Here is a 23,442-nt window from a genome sequence, read left to right as displayed (position 1 = left end):
CCTTTTTTTTTTTTTTTCCTTTTGGCCGCGCTGCACAGCACGTGGGATCTTAGTTCCCCAGCCAGAGGTGGAACCCGTGCCCCCAGCAGTGGATGCAGAGTCTTAACCACTCGAGTGCCAGGGAAGTCCCTATAGCATTTAACTTCTTGAGGAACTGCTAAACTTTTTACAGGGGTTGCACTCTTTTACAATCCTGCTAGCAGTGTATGAGGGTTCTAATTTCTCCACATCCTTGAATTTAAAACTTTAAAAACTGCATTAATCACTTACAGGATGAGGAAGTGGCCTCTCTTTGAAAAATTTTCCTCTTTCACATGTTAGACTTTCTCTTTCACACAGAGCCTACGCATGAAAGTGACAAGGAGGAAGGATACTATCAAGTGATGCAAACAGAAATTCCACCAGCCTCCAGATACCATGTGTCATATTACGCCAAGCTGCGTGAGTTTGTGCTTCAGACTGCCTCAGTCCCGTCCAGGTGAACAAGCTCAAGACTTTGCTCTCCAGCAGGAAGATGATGACCGACAGCGAGTTTGGCTATATTCACATGCTGGCCCAGGACTACCTGAAGTACGTCTTGCAGATACCACGACCTGGATCTGGTCCAAGCAAAACATCCAGGGTGTTACAAGATGTTGCTTTCTCAGTCCAAAACGAAGTTGAAAAGAATTTGAAACCATGCTTGGACAATATTGATGTTGTGTCCATAGACACTGCCAGAACAATATTCAACCAAGTGATGGAAAGGGAATTTGAAGATGGCATCGTTAACTGGGGAAGGATTGTGACCATATTTGCATTTGAAGGCATTCTCATCAAGAAACTTCTAGGAGGGCGAATTGCCCCAGATGTGGACACTTACAAGGAGATTTCTTACTTTGTTGCAGAGTTCATAACCAAAAACACAGGAGAATGGATAAGGCAGAACGGAGGCTGGGTATGTGTGATGGAAATATTCTTTGTTGTTCTTTACTTTGAAATAGGAATTGACAGTTTCCTTGCTGATTAAAAAAAAAAAAAAACTACCTAAGGATTATATTTTCTTTGGGTAGTTTGTTTTAAAAGTTTTAAAATTTTAAAATAAAATTTCTAGCTCATTTCCAATGAACCTTAAAACTTTATAGTTGGAAAACTCTTGTGGTTTCAGTTTTTATTCCTAACCGTGTAAATTGCAGGAGTGAGTTTTGGGGATTAATAAAAGATGCACCTCCCTAATGCATCTTTAGAGTCAGAGTCTAGTCTGAGACTTAGCTCTTGTTAGCGTTGTCATGACAATGTAGAATTAGTACAGAAAGAGTTGGTATTAGATGCTGTTATATTTGGATATTATGTTACAAAAGACAGGTGTAAATTTTTGCAAGTTCATTGCTTACAAATTGATTTTTTTTTTCAGTTTTCTAATATGACAAATTCTGGCTGGTAAAGCTTGGTGACTAAAAAAAAATAATGTACTGCACCACTGGCAAGAAACTATTCAAGAATTTCCAAATAAAAATTCACTTTATTATCAGTGTCTCAAAAAGCTAAGATCATGCAGGGAGCCTATATTACAACTCATATTGATAAGGGGCCTTTCCCAGCTGGACCTATATGCTTTTCTTTATATCCCAATACACTGAATACTTACTTTTTTACAGCACTTATGTCCTCTCTTCAACACAAACCTTGGCCTCCCCTCTTCCCAGAGCTATCCAGTGGTATCAATTCTTTTACATGCAAAACATGCCTGTTGAACATATCCATAGAAAATATACTCAGCACTTCTTTGTAAAAACAATTGTTATAAATTGTTAAATGCTATGTAACAATACTAATATAATACTAAATAATTTATAGTATTTATAAATTATTTGTATAAATAGTACATGGTACTTATTCTGCTTTTTTTTTTTATCCAAGGGCATTTTAATAAGTATTTTATTTTTATTTTTTAAAATTTATTTTTTATTTATTTATTTTTGGCTGTGTTAGGTCTTTGTTGCTGTGTGCAGGCTTTCTCTAGGTGGGGCGAGCGGGGGCTACTCTTCGTTGTGGTGTGTGGGCTTCCCATTGCAGTGGCTTCTCTTGTTGCAGAGCACGGGCTCTAGGCGCATGGGCTTCAGTGGTTGTGGCACACGGGTTCAGTAGTTGTGGCTCGCGGGCTCTAGAGCACAGGCTCAGTAGTTGTGGTGCATGGGCTTAGTTTTTCCACGTTAATAAGTATTTAAAAGAGTACTACAGGGACTTCCCTGGTGGTCCAAGGGTTAATTAAGACTCCATGCTTCCACTGCAGAGGGCTCAGTCGCAGCATAGTCAAAAAAAGAAAAGAGTACTACGTATACGCTGTTGTATGTAAATGCTGTTGAATGTTTGGTTCTTTCTAGCTGATGGATATTTATTTATTTCCAGAGCTATCACAAACAATACTTCATTGAATATCTTTAATCATGTCTTCCCTTGTGTGTGTGTTTTTCTAGGATGGATATTGGGACATAGAATTGCTAGGTCATGGTGTAAACACTTTTTAAAATTTACTAGATTCTTGTCCTCCAAAGTGGTTCTACCAAGTCATGCTCCCATCACAGCTTGTTCAAATATCCCACATCTCCTCCCATCCCGGCTGACTAACATTAGGTTATAGTAGTCTGTCATAGTTTCCCTATTCCGCTGGCTTAAAAATATATACCTAATTTATCTTGTTTTAATTCTTGTTTCCTTGATGACTAGTGAGGTTAAGCATCTTTTCATATTGAGCGTCTTTACATATGTTTATTGACCATTTGTAATTCTTATTCAGAGAACTGCCTATTTATATCCTTTGCTGTTTTCCTATTATTTTGTCTTTTTCTCACTGATTTGTAGGAATTCTTGGAATATTCTGGACACAAATTATTTTTATATATGTGACAGATATCTTCTAATTTGTTGTCTTTTAAAACTATAGCTGTCTTCGGTGCTTATGTTTTAAACGTTGATGAAATCTTTTACTTGATGTTTTTTGCATTTTGTTGAGGTCTTCCTGCAGAGTGATAGGGCCTACTGCAGCCACTCCCCTTCCTCCATCACCTTTTCTTCCTGGAACTCAGCCTGACTTGGGCCTAGACAAAGCATGTGAGATATTTGGTCGTGTTTTTTCCTGGTTGCTGTGGAAAGCTATACTGAAGGACGGGTGGAAGTTTCAGCTATTACACTGTGTAGGTTTCAAGTGAAAAGAGAAGTTCGTTAGCACAGAGGCCCACGTATGAGCATACTAGTTTACAAGCTCTGCATGAGTGTGCACTGTATTTGGAACACCCAGAAAATGAATAAATGTTACTGAAAATTTTAACTTCTTAACAATAAATTTTGTAAGCTCCTGGAACTCATAATTAGTGGAGGGTGTGGAATTGTCTCTGAGAAAGTCTAGAAGTGTACTCATCTCTTGGGGGTGGTACAGGTGCAAGTGTGAGTGAGTATGGCAGGATATAAACACACATGTGCCCCCCCCACACACATCAGCCTTCACCAAGTCCTTATGTAGGTTTTAAGCTCTTGACTTTTACACTTGAACAGCCTAGACAGAATAGAAATGCCCTTTAAGATGTTATTTCAAAGCAACCTCAATATTCCTTTCCCAGCTCATAGGAGACACTGAATCTGTTCAAGACGGGCAGTGCTTTTTTGAATCAGTACAGACCAGCATGGCAAACCAGTATCTTCTTTGCATACTGATGTTGACAAATCTGCTCAAATGAGTGAACCTACTCTTGAATGACTTACTTCCAGGGAAAGGGTACAATCCCATGCCTGTGCTAGTGGAGTCAGGTGGCCCATAGGAAGAGAGGAAGATGAGGAGGCATTTTACAACTTCATCAAGAAGCAAGCACCAACTTCTGACTTTCTACCGTCCTGGAAAACTCTCCAAGTCAGTCACTGATCTCTTGTCCTGCCCACAGTCATTCATATGTGCTTGTCATTGGCTCCAGATTAAAGATGCATGCCTATAATGAGAGATGAGAGGGGCATTTCACCTACAACTAGAGAGTACCCATATTTAATTAAATTTTAAGTGTGCCCAGAGATTTTATGAAAACTTTTGGATCAAGAATGTGGTATGTGAGGACAGCAGAGATAATAAGAGCACCAACTCTGAATCAGACGGACCTGAGTTCATTTCATGCTTACTACCTGTGTGATGTAAACAAGTTATTTAACTTCCCTAAACCTCATGTGTAAAATGGGGAGACTATTGCTGTCTATCTCCCAGGACTGGTGTAAGGATTAAATCAGTTACTATTATATATAAAGCACCCAGAACACAGTTTCTACAAATAAGAACTCAACACAAGCTTAGGGCTATTGTTATTAGTAGTAGTAGTAATGCCTAACTTCCCTGAATAGATTTAATCTGCAGAAATTATATCATCAACTATAGTTAGATATTAGCCACCATCTAAAACAGATGTCCTAAAGGTAAAAAAATAAGACCAGTGTATCAAAAATGGGGTCATAATCTCATAAGTTAGATTACTTTAGAGATTAAGTGAGTTACTTTCCTTCCTTTCTTCCTTCCCTCCCTCCTTCTCCCTTTTCTTTCTTTCCTTTTCTTTGCTGCTTCTCATCTCGCTTTCTATTCCCCTTCCACATTTACCGTTATTTCCTCCTGTCCCTCTGCCAATTTGACATGCTGAAAATGAATAGGCTCTCATAGATCTCACAGGAGAGCTAGTGCTATTTGTTTTTGTCAGTCTTTGGCATTCATGAGGAAAGGCTGGTTCTTAAAAACCATTAGAATGTGCCTGAGATGAAATTCATCGCATCCCTTGGGATTGCCTTTCCTTTACAGCTAGGTGGCTTTCTTACTTTTGCCTTCTTCACTTAAGCATTCTCCTGTGCCTGTGCTGGTTGAGTGGAAAGGACACTCAGCCCTCAGCTCCACACGGGAGGAATCATGTCTACCTAATGCACCACCGAATACTGCAGGTTTGGCCCAGGGCCTATGGTATAGAAGGTAGCCAACAAATATTTGTTGATGGAGTGATTGAATAAACTAGCATAGAAACTGAGATTTGAACTCTGGTTTTCCCATTCACTAGAATTGTGATCTTGAGTGAGTTTCAAAAGTAACTTGAAACTCAAATTCCTAATATAATAAATATAATAAATATTATATTATGTTATATGTAATATATAATGAAGACAGTAATACGTACCTTAGAAGGGAAGTTAAAAGATTAAAGGACATTTCTGTAAGAGTGCTTTGTAAACTGTCAGATATTAATACAACTATGAAGGTTATATGGGAAATTCCAGAAAGTTTAAATATGTAATTCTTAAAACTACTCTAATACCAAAAGAAAGCCCCTTTTGAAATTAGGGATGTACAGTCAGAATTGGTGCTTTCCAAGTGACCAGTATATTAAAGCCTGAGTCATAAGAGTTAGGCAAAGTAGGTTGTATTTTTTTATGATTGTCTTGCTTTAAATAATGGTCTGGTGAGGGCAAATAAAAGGACATACACAGGCATGTAGACGACTGACTAAGTATTCAATCCGGCAAAGGCATTTCCAAAAGGCGTAAAGATCTAGCAGCAATGTAATACAATCTCAAGAATTCTTACATATCCTTTGATTAAATAGATTTGGGGGCCAGATTCATCTTGTATTTCTTTTGAATTTTAACTTGAGATTTAAAAATCATTTAATGAAAACTAAGGTGAAACATAGTTTAAGTCTTCCTGTGGGTCCTTCAGGAAACCTAAGTTCAGCTCTCTAACCTTGGGAGTCACCCGTGACCCCTTTCCCTCATACCCTCCGTCCAACTCATCAGCAAATTCTGTTGGGGGCACCTTTGAAATACTGCATATCCAGTGCATCCAGGCAACTTTCCTCTCTCACTTGACTATGTCAAGAGCCTCCTACCAGTGTCCCTACTTCCATACTTGCCCTGCCATGGTCTGTTCTCCACATAGCAGTCAGAGTGATTTTTTAAACAACTTGCCTCACTTATTCCATGTTAACACTTTCAGTGTCTACAGAATATCCCACCAGTTTTACGCATCATAATTTACTTAAGCAATTCCCAACTGTTAGACAGTTGGGTTGGTTTCTGTTTTCCCTTCTTAGAAATAATGCTTCAATACTGAACATGAAGATGGTTTCCCCCCCACATTTTAGAAGACTGCCTCATGATCACTTTCTAACACTAGAATGATTGGTTCATATATGAGTATAATTACACTACTTATACATACTGGAATACATATTGCTTTCAGAAGGTTTGTATCAATGGGACAATGTCACAACTTCACCAGCATTGGGCGGAACCATTAGATATAATTTTGAGGGTTTAATAGGCTTAAGATAACAAGGTCAATTTAATAGGTCTAAAAAACAATAACATGTATTAAAATGTGAATTTATTTAACTGCTAGTAATGTGGAATATTTTCCCATATACTTTTTAAAGACAATTCTATTTTTTTATACAGCAGGTTCTTGTTAGTTATCTATTTTATACATATTAGTGTATATATGTCAATCCTAACCTCCCAATTCATCCCACCCCCCTCTTCCCCCCATATACCTGTTAATGATTTATATTTCTCTTTTTAACAGCCTTTGCCTTTTTTAACTATTAAGGGCTTGATGATTTTTCTCTTACATTTCAATGAACTCTTTCGTGGCAAATGTAAATAGTCTCCTGGTCTGTTGTTCTTATTTTAGTTTCTTATCATTTTAAAAAACTTTAATCTTCGTATTGCTGAATTTGTCAGTTTTTTCCTTTGTTCACGCTTTAATATTTATTCATTTATTTATTATTTATTTATTTATTTTGGCTGTGCCCGGTCTTAGTTGTGGCATGCGGGTTTCTTATTAATCTTTTTTTGCGGTATGTGGGCCTCTCACTGTTGTGGCCTCTCCCGTTGCGGAGCACAGGCTCCGGATGCGCAGGCTCAACGGCCATGGCTCACGGGCCCAGCCGCTCTGCGGCATGTGGGATCTTCCCGGACCAGGGCACGAACCCGTGTCCCCTGCATTGGCAGGCGGACTCTCAACCACTGCGCCACCAGGGAAGTCCGTCATGTGGGTTTCTTAGTTGTGACATGCATGCGGGATCTAGTTCCCCGACCAGGGATCGAACCCGGGCCCCCTGCATTGGGAGCATGGAGTCTTACAACTGGACCACCAGGGAAGTCCCTCCTTTGTTCATGCTTTAGTTTAGAACTTTAATATGTATAAGAGGATAACATATTAACTGCTTAATTGTAATAGATGGTGATCATTGTAACAATAATAAATATCATTTTGGAGTGCCCCATTAATACGGGGTTTGTGAAGATTCTAGGAAGGCGAGCACTGAAGTGGATGCACACCTAGAATGTACGGGAAATGTGTGAGTGTGTAAGGGCAGGGGAAAGAGGAAGAAGAGAAGGGGCAGTCTGTCTCCTCTGTTAGTACGTGACAGCATGCATCTCACAGCATGACTCCACACTTCACACAGAGGGTTAGTGGAAGCTGGCTTTCTGGCTCAATCTTTTCAATGGAAAATTCCCCTGACTGGTGTTTGTCTGCGCTGCCAGTGATGCTCAAAAAGACAATTCCAAGGCACTACAGAGTTCTCTGTCAAAGAAATATGCTTGGTTTACATTTTGATATTAGTCACATAGACTGTGAACTACTTGAAGACATTTGTAACCCCCAGAAATGGAACTTGCTGGAGGTAGAGCAAATGTTTACAAGATGAACATTTAAAAAATATTATTTTAACTATTTTCTAATCTTCTTGGTGGTGGTTTGAAAATTTACGGAGTGAAAAGAACGGTGTCTGCATCCCAGTAGAGGTCCAAGCACTAAGAAGTCAGGTAACCTTATGTAACTTATTTTTTTCTGGACCTCAGTTTCCTCATTTGTCAAAATAAGAGAGGGCATTAGGCCGGGTGATCTCAGAGGTACTTTTCAGTGAGGATGATCTATAAGAATAGATTATAAATTAATTACATACAGTGTCTGGTTTATACTCTTATTTTTTTAAAAAAACATGTCTGATCAAAAAGAGAATGAATTGTAATGGAAACCACAATGTTCTCACAGGCTCAGAGGCACTGATTTAATCTGGCTTTACTGTTGAGTCCTTATGACTCTCAGCACAATGGGGTTTACAAATATAAATGCATATTTCAATACCAGACATTTAAAAGAGGGGAAAAAAGATAGATTTTCTGTCCTCTAGAGCTATGCCATCCAATATAGCAGCCACTTGTCAACTGTGACTCTTGAACAGTTGCAGTGTGGCTGGTCTGAATTAAGAGATGCCCTAAGTACAAACACACATTGGGTTTTAAAGATTCAGTACAAAAAAAAGTAAAATATCTTGTTTCCATATTGATTACATATTGAAATCATAACACTTTATTTATTTACTCATTCATTCATTCATTTATTTTTGGCTGTGAGGCAGGCATGCGGGATCCTAGTTCAGCAAGCAGGGATCGAACCCACGCCCCCTGCAGTGGAAGTGCAGAGTCTTAACCACTAGACCACTAGGGAAGTCCCAAGATCACAACGTTTTAGATGAACTAAACATATTTAAAAAATTAATTTTGCCTCTTTCTTTTTACTTTTAAGAATGTGGCTACTGGGAATTCCCTGGTGACCCAGTGGTTAGGACTCTGTGCTTTCACTGCAGAAGGTGTGGGTTCAATCCTTGGTTGGGGAACTAAGATCCTGCAAAAAAAAAAAAAAAATGTGGCTACTAAAAAAAAATTACATAGGTAGCTCGCACTATATTTTTATTGGACAGTGCTGCTCTAGAGCAGTCTGGAATGGGAGATAGAGAATGATAATAGGATGAATAGAATAAAACTGGTGAAGGTACAGAGAAGATTGACTACCTGCGTTATTTAAATGAAAGTTTCTTTGCTTTTCATTCCAGCAAACTTAGTCTCCACTAATTTTTAAAATGTTAAATTTGTTCTCTCATAGGAAAATGGCTTTGTAAAGAAGTTTGAACCCAAATCTGGATGGCTGACTTTTCTGGAAGTTACAGGAAAGATCTGTGAAATATTATGTCTCCTGAAGCAATACTATTGACCAAAAAGGACACTCCATATTGTGAAATCTGCCTAATTTTCTTGAATTGTACAAGAAGCACTTGCCAACACTTACTTCTACTTCTAAACAAAGAACTTTGATGATATAACTTGACATTCCAGAGTTATGGGAATTTTGTCCCCATGTTAATGAATAAATTGTATGTATTTGTCTCTATACGTAATTTGTGTCCTGCCTGCGGGTCCAACAAAAGGGTAAAGCTCAATACAGGGTACAGAGATTGAATTAAGAGAATGATGACCAGGAAGGTGATGTCTTTGGCAGATTTTCTTAAGGGTGTGTCCATTACCCCAAAATCATTTTCGGTGTTGCCAGTCTAGACTGATGATGGGTGAGGTCTGCTTCCCATGTACCTCTGGGCTCCAAGCTTTCTGGAGTCCCCAGTGCCCCTAGATGCTTACATAAGAGTTTTCCACCAATGCCCTCTCTGCCACACTTTAGAGTTGCCATGTAAAGTTGATGAATATGGCAACCAGATATGGAGGAGACTCCGGGATAGTCTGAACAAAGACAGGTAAATGATTCAACACTGGGCCACTGTTAAACTCTCTATTTAAAAATTTCACAAAGTAGAAAATTATGTCATTTATTAGCCCCTGTGTTCTGATTTTTAGGTCAGCAAATCTGGTTGCAATATGGGAGCACTGTACCTTGTTCTCGACTTTCCCACTCTTCCCTTTCCTCCCTCAATACAATGTCTGCCCCACTGGGGCTTGCTTTTCCTTTCCTAGGAAGTTGTTGATTGATCCAATAAAGAAACCAGAGCCTTCCCTCCCCAGCACCCGCTTCAGGCTATGGGCATTTTCACAGGGGATTTCAGTTAATTCATGCTTTACCTCTCATAGTGATTCTTAATGGTGGGGATTAGGACATTGGGGCAAGTCAGCAGGGAAATATTTTTGACAAAAGTAGCTTTGGTTACTTATCAAATCACATCTGAGAGGCAACTACCTAGGCCACCTGGGCTTGTGTCTGCACGAGGTAGGGAGCATTTTCTTTTTCCTCCTTCAGCCAAGTGCCTTCCCTCCCCCTACTGAACTGTGTTAAGTTTTAATTCATTTCTGCATTAATCAGAGCTAAGTGGTGGGAATGAATAGTCAGGAACGGACATAAACAGGAAGCATGTGTAAGGGTACTGCTACCTGGAATACACTTGCACAAGAAACCACAAACCCTGGCTTTTACACTGCCATGATCTATTTAACAAAGTGACACTGGGATATCACTGACCATTTCTGGCTTGGTTGGTGACCTGGTCTTTCAAAGTGCAGCTCACTGTGTGTTCTGTTTAGCACTTTACTTAAAAGAAAAAAGGTTTTTATGAACCTCAACTCCTACCTCAAGCCAAACACAAAAATGAAAGTGAAAACAGGTCACAGACCTAAATGTTAACTATAAAACTCCAAGAGGAAAACACAGGAGAAAATCTTCACAACCTTGGAGTAGGCAAAGATTTCTTAGCTACAACACAAAAAACCTGAACCAGAAAAGAAAAAAAATGGTAATTTAGAAATCACCAAAATTTTAAAATTCTTTTAAAAAGACACAGTTAAGCAGTCAAAGAGAGGGTATGTGAATTATATCTCAATAAAGCTGTTAAAAAAAAAACTCAAAGAAAGCAAGCCATGGAATGAGAGATAATATATGTCACATTATTATCTGACAAAGGACTTGTATCCAGAATAAATATAATACTCATATAATTCGATAACAACAGGACCATCAACCTAATTTAAAAATTGGCAAAAAATTGGAACACACTTCACACACAAAAGTAGATGGTCAACAGACATGGAAAAGATGCTGGACACCATTAATCATGAGGGAGATGCAAATTAAAACCACAATGAGACCACTGCACATCCTCCAGGATGGCTAAAATAAAAAAAGACTAATAATACCACCCTTGAGGAAGATGTGGAATAACTGGAACTCTCATCTACCACTGGTGATAACGGTAAACTGTACAACTACTTTGGAAAACAGATTGGCAACTTCTCATAAAGTTAAACACATACTTGCTGTAGGACCCAGCAACTCCACTCTTAGGTATTTATTCAAAAGAAATAAAAACATAGGGACTTCCCTGGTAGAGCAGTGGTTAAGAAGCCACCTGCCAATGCAGGGGACATGGGTTCGAGCCTTGGTCCAGGAAGATCCCACATGCCACGGAGCAACTAAGCCCAGGCGCCACAACTACTGAGCCTGCACTCTAGAGCCTGCGAGCCACAACTACTGAGCCTGCATGCCACAACTACTGAAGCCTGTGCACCTAGAGCCTGTGCTCCACAACAAGAGAAGCCACTGCAATGAGAAGCTCGCGCACCGCAACGAAGAGTAGTCCCTGCTCACAGCAATTAAAGAAAGCCCGTGTGCAGCAATGAAGACCCAACACAGCCAAAAATAAATAAATAAATAAATTTATTCTTTAAAAAATCACTTCCTTACTCTATGGCCCTACAATTTGTTCCAGGCCCATCTTGTTCCTGCCTCAACTCTAGAATCAAGAAGCCCTGGTTGTTTATCAGAGAATATTTAGAAATCAAGATCTGGATGCTAGATTTCATTGCTACTGCAGTGTCACCGCTTCTAGGCCCTCTCCCAAACAGAGCTAGGAAATATATGTGTGCTTTTAACATACATATCTCTATTTATTTCTGTATCTATCCATTTGTTTATATATTTAAAACCATGGGTTCATACTGACACTTCAGGTTTTTTTTGGAGTATAGTTGATTTACAGTGTTGTGTTAGTTTCAATACTGACACTTCTAATTATCCAGCACCACAGGGTTCATTCCCCAATTCCCTCTTTCTTTATGTGTAACTTGTTTTTCCAACAAGGAGAAACCTGACTCATTATCCACAATATCTTTCCTTATTTGTTCAATTCTAGAATAAAGTTGCTTCACAATTGTTAATATACATCCCTGTGAAAAATAAACATACTAACTAGAGTGCAATATTTGTATAAAGTTATTTTTGTCTTTGGCCTTACAGTATACAGTCAAAATACTGTTTTCCAAACTTACTTTTTTTTCTTCTCCACCCACTTGTTGTGGTTATGCTAATCATTGACAATACAGTTCAGTCCGTTCGTCCCTGCTTGTATTCTATTTTGGCTTCTCTCCACACCCTTCTTGTATGCATACGTATGTAGAACATTTTAAGGGTTCCCATTTCTCCACACCCTTGTCAACATTTATCTCTTGTTTTTTTGACTATAGCCACCCTAGTAAGAAATGGTACCTCTCTGTGGTTTTGATTTGGATTTCTCTATTGACTTAATGGTGATCTTTTAAAGTGCTTATTGGTCATATGGATATCTGATGTGGAGAAATGTCTATTCAAGTCCTTTGTGCATTTTTATTATTTATTTATTTATTTTGTTTGTTTATTTATTTATTTATTTATTTGTGGTACGTGGGCCTCTCACTGCCGTGGCCTCTCCGTTTGCGGAGCACAGGCTCCGGACGTGCAGGCTTAGCGGCCATGGCTCACGGGCCCAGCCACTCCGCGGCATGTGGTATCTTCCCAGACCGGGGCACGAACCCGTGTCCCCTCCATCGGCAGGCGGACCCTCAACCACTGTGCCACCAGGGAAGCCCCTTTGCGCATTTTTAAATTGGATTATCTTTTTTTTAAAATTACTGAGTTGAAGAGTTTTTTATATATTTTAGATACAAGTCCCTTGTCAGATATATGACTTGTGTGAATATTCTCTCCCAGTCTGTAGGCTGTCTTTTCATTTTCTTGATAGTGTCCTTTGATGCACAAATTTTTTTTTTTTTAAGATGTTGGGGGTAGGAGTTTATTAATTTATTAATTTATTTTTGCTGTGTTGGGTCTTCATTTCTGTGCGAGGGCTTTCTCTAGTTGTGGCAAGCGGGGGCCACTCTTCATCGCAGTGCGCGGACCTCTCACTCTCGCGGCCTCTCTTGTTGCGGAGCACAGGCTCCAGATGCGCAGGCTCAGTAGTTGTGGCTCACGGGCCTAGTTGCTCCGTGGCATGTGGGATCCTCCCAGACCAGGGCTCGAACCCGTGTCCCCTGCATTAGCAGGCAGATTCTCAACCACTGCGCCACCAGGGAAGCCCCCAATGCACAAATGTTTTTAATTTTGATGAAGTCCAATTTACTTTTCCTTTCTTGCTTGTGGTTTTGGTGTTCTAAGAAACCACTGCCGAAGCCAAGATGATGAAGATTTATGCCTATGTTTTCTTCCAAGAGTTTCATTTTAGCTCTTATATTTAGGTCTTTGATCTATTTTGAGCTAACTTTTGCATGTAGACATTTAGTTGTCCCAGCATCATTTGTTAGAAAAGACTATTCTTTACCTATAGAATTATCTTGGTACTTTTGTCAAAAAAAAAAAACCCCATCAACTATAAATGTAAAGGCTTATTTCTGGACTCTCAATTCTATGACATTTTCCTATCTATCTTTAAGCAAATACCATACTGTCTTGATTACTGTAACTCTGTAGTAACTTTTGAAGTTGGAAAGTTCTTTTTCAAGGTTGCTTTGGTTTTTCTGGGTTCCTTGCATTTCCATATGAATTTTAGGATTGGCTTATTGATTTCTGCAAAAAGGCCAAATTTGATAGGGACTGTATTGATTCTATAGATTAATTTGTGGAGTACTGCTATCTTAAAAATACTAAGTCTTCCGATCTATAAACATGAGCTGTCCTTTCACTTATACAGGTTTTCTTTCTTTCAACAATGCCATGTAGCTTTCACAAGTTTAACTCTCCCTTTGTTAAATTTATTCCTAAGTATTTTATTTTTCTAATGCTCTTGTAAATGGAATTTTTTAAAAATGTCAGATTATTCATTGTTAGCATATAGAAATCTGTATTAGAGCTCTTCAGAGACACTGAACGAATGGGATATATATATATATATATATATACCTTATATTTTATATATACCTGATAGTATATCTCCTATTAATATTATCTCCTGGTATATGTGTATGTGTATATATATATACGTATGTATTGATACAGAATAGACAATATCTATCTAGAAAGAGAACATAAAGAATTGGCTTATGTGATTATGGAGGCTAGGAAGTCTGTTCTATGTCTCCTGTTCTTTCTATTCTATTCCACTGGTCCACTGTATATTCAAGTGGCAGTACCACACTGTTTTAATTATAGAGCCTTTATAATATGTTTCTGTGTCTGGAAAGGCTAGTTCCCTGCTGCGGTCTTTTGTTTTTTCAGCGTTTTCCTAGCTATTCTTCAATGCTTCTTTTTCCACACACATTTTAGCAAAGCTGATTTACTGACATAAAACTTATTAAACTTTCACATAGACTTGCTATATTTTCTCTAAATTTCCAACAATTTCAAAGTTTATTTTCTTTATCCACCGAATAATTACATTTCTCACCTTTTCATCAGATTACTGACCCTTTCTCCACACCTAGTTATTCCCTTGAGCTACTATCCTCTCTCTTCCCAATCCAGGTCACATGCCCTGCAAGAGAAAAAAATTCTTGGTGTCTCCACTTCCTCAAGTCTTCTGTTTCTGAAGGAACAGAACTTTTTTAAAATTTTTCATTTTATTTTTTTGGCCATGCGGCATGTGGGATCTCAGTTCCCCCACCAGGGATGAACCCACACCCCCTGCTTTGGAAGCGTTGTCTTAACCACTGGACTGCCAGGGAAGTCCCGGAACAGAACTTTTATATTAAGTTCCAGTTATTCTACAGCGAAAATACTGTTGGACCTTGAGCCTGTAATGAACTAACTTTCAGTCCTGAGTTCTCCAGAGGTGAACAGAAGAGACATGCTGATAGTAAGAGAAAATCACTTGCTTCATCAAGCATCTGTCCCGCCCATCGGCAGTAAACCAGCTCCCTCCCAGCTACTGGAAAAGAAAAAGAGGAAGGCGTTATTACAGACAAAAGTCATCTTCCCTTTAGCTAACGGGACTGTGTATCATGTAGATTTCTCTATTCGGCCTGCCTCTGCCTTTTCAGGCCCCAGAGAGCCCCAGTACTACACGACACGTGGCACCCAGGGAATCCTGAGTCTTTATAGAACTCCTTCCAGTAGTACCGCCGGCCCAGGGAGGTCAGGCGTGCAGATCTGTCACGGCTGCCCTCGACTTGCTGGGGGAGGGGCGTACATTGACCGCGAAAGCTGCACGTAGTTCGGGTACCAAGGGCGGGAGGCGTGGTGCGCCCGGCGACCCGGAAGCGGGGGGCGCGCCCGGCCGAGCCCGGACACTCCCCGGGGCCAGCGGACCCAGCGGCCTGCGGACGGGACTCGGATCGCACCCGCGATATGGCGGCGGCGGCCGTGAGCAGCGCCAAGCGGAGCCTGCGGGCCGAGCTGAAGCGGCGTCTGCGGGCGCTGAGCGCCGAGGAGCGGCTGCGCCAGTCCCGCCTCTTGGCCCAGAAGGTGGGAGAACGCGACAACAGCCACCGCCACGCCGGGCCCAGGCGCCTCCAGGCCTGCGGATCTGCGCAGGCGCAGGCCTCCGACGCGCGCACGTCCGCCCGGCGCGCGCACGTCCGCTGAGGGCGCGCAGTGTTCCCCTCAGCGCGCGCAAGTCCTGTTGTGGGTGTTGGGACGCTGTTGGCCTCAGTGTCAGGGGGCGATCGCGCCGTGGAGAGTTATGGGGTTTGTGAGGGAGAGGATGGGAGTGGGTGACAGAATGCTGAGGTAAGAGCAGCGTGAGAGCAGAAAGATCTGGAGGGTAAGACGGGCGGACACCTGAGCGCCAGTGTGCCTTCAGTGAGTCTTAATGAATTACAGGAGACTTGCTCCCGGCGGTCCGGTGGTTAGGACTCAGCACTCCCACTGCAGGGGGCGCGGGTTGGCTCCCTGGTCGGGGAACTAAGATCGCACATGCCACGCAGCGCGACCAAAAAAAAAAAAAAGAAAAATTAGAGTCCAGTCATGGCAGTAAAATGATCAGAGAAAGATGCAATTACTTCAGACGAGGGAGCCCAAAATGGGGTGCAGAGATGCTCAAGGATGGAAGCCCTTCACTGAGCCTGTGGAGGGCAGAGCCCTGTCTCCGTAGCCTCAGGGCCTAGCCTTCTCCTATCACTCAGTAGGTGAACACTAAATGCTTTTTTTTTTTTTTTTTTTTGTCGGTACGCGGGCCTCTCACTGTTGTGGCCTCTCCCGTTGCGGAGAACAGGCTCCGGACGCGCAGGCTCAGCGGCCATGTCTCACGGGCCCAGCCGCTCCGCGGCATGTGGGATCTTCCTGGACCGGGGCACGAACCCATGTCCCCTGCATCGGCAGGCGGACTCTCAACCACTGCGCCACCAGGGAAGCCCTTAAATGCTTTTTTGAATTAATGAAAGAACTGATTCTCATACTTAGGCTGCCCAAGAAGATAGGAAGCAGAAGAGAGAAATTAGGGGAATGAGTCCAGTTTCGTGCCTGTTGGTTATAATACCTCGATTTTGTTACTTTCGCAGACTGACTTGTTATATACTACCTTGTAGTATAATACAAGTTCATGTAATGCCAGTTTTCATATCAGTAAAAGGGCGGACAGATCCTGTCCTGAAGGCATGTGCTAAAGATGTCTGGGAGACTGGTTTTTGTTGGACGCCCGAGGGAAAAAAAATTGATGTCCCGTGAATAAGTAAATGTTGGTAATTCTAAGTCAAACTAATGATCCGTCTTCCCCAGCATCCTGTCTCTGACATAGATACCAATGTTATATTCGGAAATTAGCATGGGAGTTCTTTTCCTTGATGTCCCTTAAATTAGATATGCCGTAAGAATTTCTTAATTATCCTTCACTAGTCTATCAAACATTAGTTTCTCAAATTCAAGGTTCCTATGGGTTAAAGCAGTAAAGCAAATACAAGCATTTCATTCCCCTCTTCATATACATAGGTGTGCAGGAGGGGATCTATGCAGATGTTAGTTTATTTATTCAAACTCAGTATTTTTAGCTATATGAGGAAGGCATTAGTTGCTTTAGTAGATGTAGAGAAGTATAGGATCTTATCCTTACTCTCTAGGTGCTTAAAATTTAACTAATTAATTCACATATACTGAACTCATACTGTGGGCCATATTTTGCTATGTACTGGGTTGTAGGAATGAAAAAGATAGGCTTGTTGGACTTCCCTCGTGTTCCAGTGGTTAAGACTCTGCGCTCCCAATGCAGGGAGCCAGGGTTCGATCACTGGTCAGGGAACTAGATCCTGCGTGCTGCAACTAAGAACCCGTATGCCGCAACTAAAAGATCCCGCGTGCTGCAACTGAAGATCCAGTGCAGCCAAATAAATAAATATTAGGGTAGGATTGTTGCTCTGAAGGAGCAGAGAGTCTTCAACAGGAAACAGACGTGTGAATAAAGAATTGCAGTGCTTTGAGATATACGGTAAAGGTAAACACCAAAGCTGTAGAAACCTAGTTTAGGGGAGGGGGAATCAGAAGGCTTTCTTTCTATAGGGAGATGTTTGAGAAATATTTTGTAGTACAAGATGAATTTTGTTTGGTGAAGGGAAGATAGGGTGAGTGAATATGTGCAGGAATATTTTGGCAAGAGAAGGAAAGACAATTTAACATGGGTTTTAGAACTCTTTAGCTCTGGATTTAATCTGGCTCCACTGCATTTTAGCTGCATATGACTTTGGACAAGTCCTCTAATCTTTCTGAGCCTCTGGTTCCTTATCTGTAAAAAGGATAATGTCATCCTTGAAGACCTATTGTGAAGGTTAAAGAAGTGTGTTAAGGGATGCATTGAGTGCTTTACATATTTTTGATATACCCTTTAGGAAGAGAATATTGGCAGCATTTTTGGAAAATGGGTTGGGGGTGGAAGAATGAGAAAAAAATACATGGAGACCAGTAAGGAGCTGTTGTGATAATTTGGGTGAGAGGTAACAAAGATGTAAACAAGGGCATGGGCAGTGAAGGTGAGGGGAAAAAGCAGGTAAATGGGAGACTATATAGTGAGAATCAGCGGGCCTTGGCAATTAACTGGATGGAGATTAGAGAGTACTGGAAAAGGGGAGTCACCTATGATTCCAAACTTTAGAGCTGGGGATAAAGGGTTTTGAACATTACTAGGCACAAGGAAGGTAAGAGTTGGAGCAGATTTTGGAGGGGCATGGGGACAATAAAGATGAGTTCAGTTTAGTTTCTTTGTCTATAGTAGATTAGAATTAAAAAAAAACTCCAGGTGGGAATAGTAGCCATATAGAGACAGAACCACTGATATCAGTAGATTGACAACTGAGAGCTGGCATCAGAGAGAGAAAAATTCAGAAGCAGACCCATGACTCCCAGTAATAAATACATTTTACTCCATACAAATAAATGTACTCATATAAGAAATCTGTTTCACAACCAGGTGTTTGACAACTCTTACTATATGCAACGAATTTTAATATTTTCTATTTCATTTGCTGATTGTAACCCACTGTTGACTTCATGACCAACCAATAGATCAAAGCCCAAAATATCAACATACTGGGACTAGAACAGTGTTTTGCCATAGTGCATATTCAATACAATAAAGGTATTAAATGATGCCTTTCTCCCAATAATTTAAAAAAAGGCAAATTTATTCTTATTGACACAGCACTTTTTTAATAATTTAGAAGTTTATCAGAAAAGTAATGTATGGTAAACAAATTATACTTTATGCCATATCTTGACTCCTCAACAAATAAGTTGAGGAAATTAGTGCCAAGTACTCATTTTGTTTTCCATTCTATCTGCCAATTTCTGACACCTGTATCATTATATTTACATTGCCAAGTTTTTATAATATTTGTGCTCTGTTCTGTAACTATAATGAGTCTACTGAGCATTTTCTGTGCCTGATTTCCAAACTTGAAATTCAAGTAAATATTATTTACAGTATTGTGGTTATATATATATAGTGTTCACTACAGAACCAAATTGTATCATTGAATGTGTAAGAAAAGGATATACAATTCAATGTCACTAGATGTGTATGGCTAGGAGGGGAATATTTCAAGTATTAATATCAAATACTTTCTTTTTTCTTATGCTTTATAATTGCTCGAAATTATGGCGTTCTTAATTTTCCTATTTGGAGTATAAATTTCTAATTTAGCTCTCTGTTCAAGTTTCCGATTGCCTTTGTTTTTCCTTTTTGGCAAAATAAGAATATGCCTTATCAATAGATCAATAGATTCTTTTTCATTTTGTTTGTTAAAATAAATCCACTTTCTTCTTTTTTTAAAAAATTTATTTTATTTATTTATTTTTAGCTGTGTTGGGTTTTTGTTGCTGCGTGCAGGCTTTCTTTAGTTGCGGTGAGTAGGGGCTGCTCTTCGTTGTGATGAGCGGGCTTCTCATTGCGGTGGCTTCTCTTGCTGTGGAGCACGGGCTCAGTAGTTGTGGCTTGTGGGCTCTGAGCTCAGGCTCAATACTTGTGGTGCACGGGCTTAGTTGCTCTGCGGCATGTGGGATCTTCCTGGACCAGGGCTCGAACCCATGTCCCCTGAATTGGCAGACGGATTCTTAACCACTGCGCCACCAGGGAAGCCCTCCACTTTCTTCTTGAAAGCACTCTAGTCCACTGCTCCCTCTGGTCTGGTCGACTTTGAGTCTGTGCTATAGCCATTGCCCTGGGGTTCCTCTTTCTCTGCTTTTAAGTTAGGGCTGTTTCTTGAATCCAGTATCTTCTCTCTTAGACCTCTTCCTTCCTTCTTCTTTTTCTTTATTTTCTTTATTTATTTTTGGCTGCATTGGGTCTTCGTTGCTGTGTGCAGGCTTTATCTAGTTGCGGTGAGCGGGGGCTACTCTTTGTTGGGGTGTGCGGGCTTCTCATTGCGGGGGCTTCTCTTGTTGCAGAGCACAGGCTCTAGGTGCGTGGGCTTCAGTAGTTGTGGCATGTGGGCTCAGTAGTTGTGGCTCGCAGGCTCTAGAGCGCAGGCTCAGTAGTTGTGGCATGCAGGCTCAGTAGTTGTGGCTCACGGGCTGTAGAGCGCAGGCTCAGTAGTTGTGCACATGGGCTTAGTTGCTCTGCAGCATGTGGGATCTTCCTGCACCAGGGCTCGAACCCGTGTCCCCTGCATTGGCAGGTGGATTCTTAACCACTGAGCCACCAGGGAAGCCCCTTTTTTTGTTGTTGTTATCTTATTAGATTGTATTCTCAAGTAACTTTTGGGGAGAAAATATTTATGAGGGTAAACTTTTTAATACTTTATACATTAGGAAATGTTTTTACCTGATTGAGAGTTTGAATTTCAAGTTTAAAATTATTTTTCCTTGTTCTGCTCAGCATCCATGACCTCCATTCAATCTGAAGACTGGTATCTTTACCTATTATATCTTTGATTACTTCTTTTCCTTTCTGCAATTCCTGTTAATCAAATAGTAAAAATCCTAGATTGATCTTCTATGTCTCTTAACATTTTTTCTCATTTTCCCCACGTCTTTGTCTTTTTCCCCTACTTGAGGCTTTCTCCTGAATTGTTTTAATTTTGGTAATCTTAATTTTAATTTCCAGGTGTTTTTTAATTCTCTGATTGCTTTCTTTCCAAAGCAGCCTGTTGTTGTTTTATAGATGCATCTATCTTCTTGAACTTGTCTGAGAAAGCTAATTAGAATTTTTAAAAATCCATGTTCTCTGAATTATAATTATCTCACTTTCCTGTTGGATCGCTCCCCACACCTCCTCTTTTATTTTCATTTATTTATTTATTTATTTATTTATTTTTATTAGAGTATAGTTGCTTTACACTGCTGTGTCAGTTTCTGCTGTACAGCAAAGTGAATCAGCCATGCTTATACATATATCCTCTTTTTTGGATTCCCTTCCCATTTAGGTCACCACAGACCACTGAGTAAAGTTCCCTGTGCTATATAGTAGGTTCTCCTTAGTTATCTGTTTCATACATAGTAGTGTATATATGTCAATCCCAATCTCTCAATTCCTTCCACCCCCTCCCCCTTTCCCCCTTGGTATCCATATGTTTGTTCTCTACATCTGTGTCTCTGTTTGTGCTTTGCAAATAGGTTCATCTGTACCATTTTTATAGATTCCACATATATGCATTCATTTGTTTTTCTCTTTTTGCCTTACTTTGTATGACAGTCTCTAGGTCCATCCACGTCTCTGCAAATGGCACAGTTTCATTCCTTTTACGGTTGAGTAATATTCCATTGTATATATGTACCACATCTTCTTTATCCATTCCTGTGTTGACGGACACTTAGGTTGCTTCCATGTCCTGGCTATTGTAAATAGTGCTACAATGAACATTGGGGTGCATGTGTCTTTTTGAATTATGGTTTTCTCTGGGTATATGCCCAGGAGTGGGACTGCTGGATCATATGGTAGTTCTATTTTTAGTTTTTTAAGGTACTGTTCTCCATAGTGGCTATATCAATTCTCCTTTTAAAAAATCCTTCTAATTTGTGTTTTGGCTTTCTAAAATGTTTGATGAACCATTACTGTCTGTACATATTTATGAATGAAGGTGTGATAGCTAATGGGGATTTCCTTTGCTTTTTTAGTCACTTTGGAATTCCATGGGAAGAATGGATTCTGACTGACCTGCATCCATGTTCCCCAGGTGTTGCGATCTGCTGCTCTTTTGTCTGTAAATACTGTCCCATCCACTCTGTCTTGCAGAAACTAGTCAAATCTCTATCCTCTTGTTATCAGTGCTATCATGGCTTTCTTTTTTGGTGCTTTTTTACTGTCATATAAATGAGATTTGAGGAAGAAAGAAAGATAAGTGTGTATACATAGTCTCACACTGAATTTTAACTGATGTTTATTACTGCTTATTCAGCTTCTGATTTACTGTGTTCTGCTTTAAACAGAACAAGATAGACATTTAACTTTCCCAGAAAGTACTTGGGTGCCAAAAGCCTCAGATCTGCCTAACATCTGGGTTTCACAGTTCCATTTGCTTTGCCCACTTCAGGCCTGATAATAGCTATGTAACTGCTCGGAAAGGTAAACTTCCTTCCTTAGCACTGGTTTGGTGTGCTCTATCTACTTAACTTCTGTGTCCCTTTTTATTAGGAATAACTTGACTTTCTGTGCCTGTGTCTTTCTGGCACTCATATTTATGTCACTTTAAAAAAAATAAATTTATTTATTTATTCTTGGCTGCGTTGGGTCTTCGTTGCTGCATGCGGGCTTTCTCTAGTTGTGGCGAGCTGGAGCTACTCTTTGTTGTGGTGCGTGGGCTTCTCATTGTGGTGGCTTCTCTTATTGCGGAGCACAGGCTCTAGGAACATGGGCTTCAGTAGTTGTGGCACATGGGCTCAGCAGTTGTGGCTCACAGGCTCTAGAGTGCAGGCTCAGTAGTTGTGGTGCATGGGCTTAGTTGCTCTGTGGCATGTGGGATCTTCCCGGACCAGGGCTCAAACCCGTGTCCCCTGCATTGGCAGGTGGATTCTTAACCACTGCACCACCAGGAAAGCCCTATAAGTCACTTCTGCAGTAACTTTTCCTTCTTAGCTCGGAGAACGGGGAAGAACAGAAAAGGAAGAAAAAAAAAGGGAACTAAGAGCTAACTTCTGAGACTGGGGAAGTTCTGAGATTATTAAAATTTCTAATGTGAGCAAAGCTCAGCCCTTTTCTTCTGCCTCATGAATGATTAAACTGAGTACAAAGGGGGTACTTTCCCTGGTGGTCCAGTGGTTAAGACTCCGTGCTTCCACTGCAGGGGGCACGGGTCCAATCCCTAGGCGGGGAACTAAGATCACGCATGCCAGCATGGTCAAAAAATTAATTAATTAATTAATTAAACTGAGTACAAAGGGATGCTTTCCCCCAGGTGCACCTTCTTTACAACATGGTGCTTGCTTTAGAGGGCCTTTGCCTCTCCAGGATCCCCCCCACCTTCCATCTTTGTGAACATTTTAACATTCATATGAACAGAAGAGCTTATAGCAGATGGGACGGAGGTGGGTAGAGCTAAGAGAACTGTACGGCATGTTGTCCGCCACGGGGAGTTTACAGACTGGCCAGGATGTTACATTTAGGGCACACCAAACAATTAATAATCAACTTATGACAATACATAATTGTTAGGTTGTATAGTGACTCTAAACATAGTAAGGGTTCTCTAGGAGTCAGGAAAAGTTAGACCTTGAGTTGGGCTTAAATGGGTAGAATTTGGCAGGAGAGAAGGCTGACTATCCAGGGAGTAAAGAAGCTTGTGAGAGCTTCAGTGTTAAAATAAAGAAGAGACTCTTGGGGAAGTGGGTGACAGGATGGAAGTCTGCTAGAACGGGTAGGTGGAGTTCAAGCTTGGAATTCTCGATGTAGACAGCAGGGCCTCACAGTGACTTTTTTTTTTTTTTTTTTTTTTCCGGTACGCGGGCCTCTCACCGTTGTGGCCTCTCCCGTTGCGGAGCACAGGCTCCGGACGCACAGGCTCAGC

General features: G+C 40.7%; 2 protein-coding genes across 4 annotated transcripts in view; both read left to right on the top strand.

The window, feature by feature from the left end:
• Window positions 1-517: 517 nt before the first annotated feature.
• Window positions 518-9,157, top strand: BCL2A1 (BCL2 related protein A1; the record flags this gene model as incomplete). Its single annotated transcript, XM_082618437.1, has 2 exons — window positions 518-937; window positions 8,942-9,157. The coding sequence occupies 2 exons, from the start codon at window positions 518-520 to the stop codon at window positions 9,047-9,049; spliced, it is 528 nt and encodes a 175-aa protein (XP_082474563.1). The 3' UTR covers window positions 9,050-9,157.
• Window positions 9,158-15,269: 6,112 nt separating this feature from the next.
• Window positions 15,270-23,442, top strand: part of LOC309803424 (5-formyltetrahydrofolate cyclo-ligase) — a 279,511-nt gene continuing 271,338 nt past the window's right edge. The window contains exon 1 of one of the 3 annotated variants that reach the window (XM_082619608.1): window positions 15,270-15,484. In XM_082619608.1, the coding sequence (XP_082475734.1) occupies window positions 15,368-15,484 (117 nt within the window). In that variant the 5' untranslated portion in view covers window positions 15,270-15,367. Of the gene's footprint in view, window positions 15,485-15,628; window positions 15,749-23,442 lie in introns of those variants that run through there. The other 2 variants (XM_082619607.1, XM_082619609.1) reach the window with 2 other exon arrangements.

Source organism: Mesoplodon mirus, assembly GCF_964341445.2.
Source record: "Mesoplodon mirus genome assembly, chromosome: 4".
NCBI classification, from domain to species: Eukaryota; Metazoa; Chordata; class Mammalia; order Artiodactyla; family Ziphiidae; genus Mesoplodon; species Mesoplodon mirus.
The sequence above is the reverse complement of the archived record's forward strand: the minus strand, read 5'-3'. Positions and strand labels throughout refer to the sequence as shown.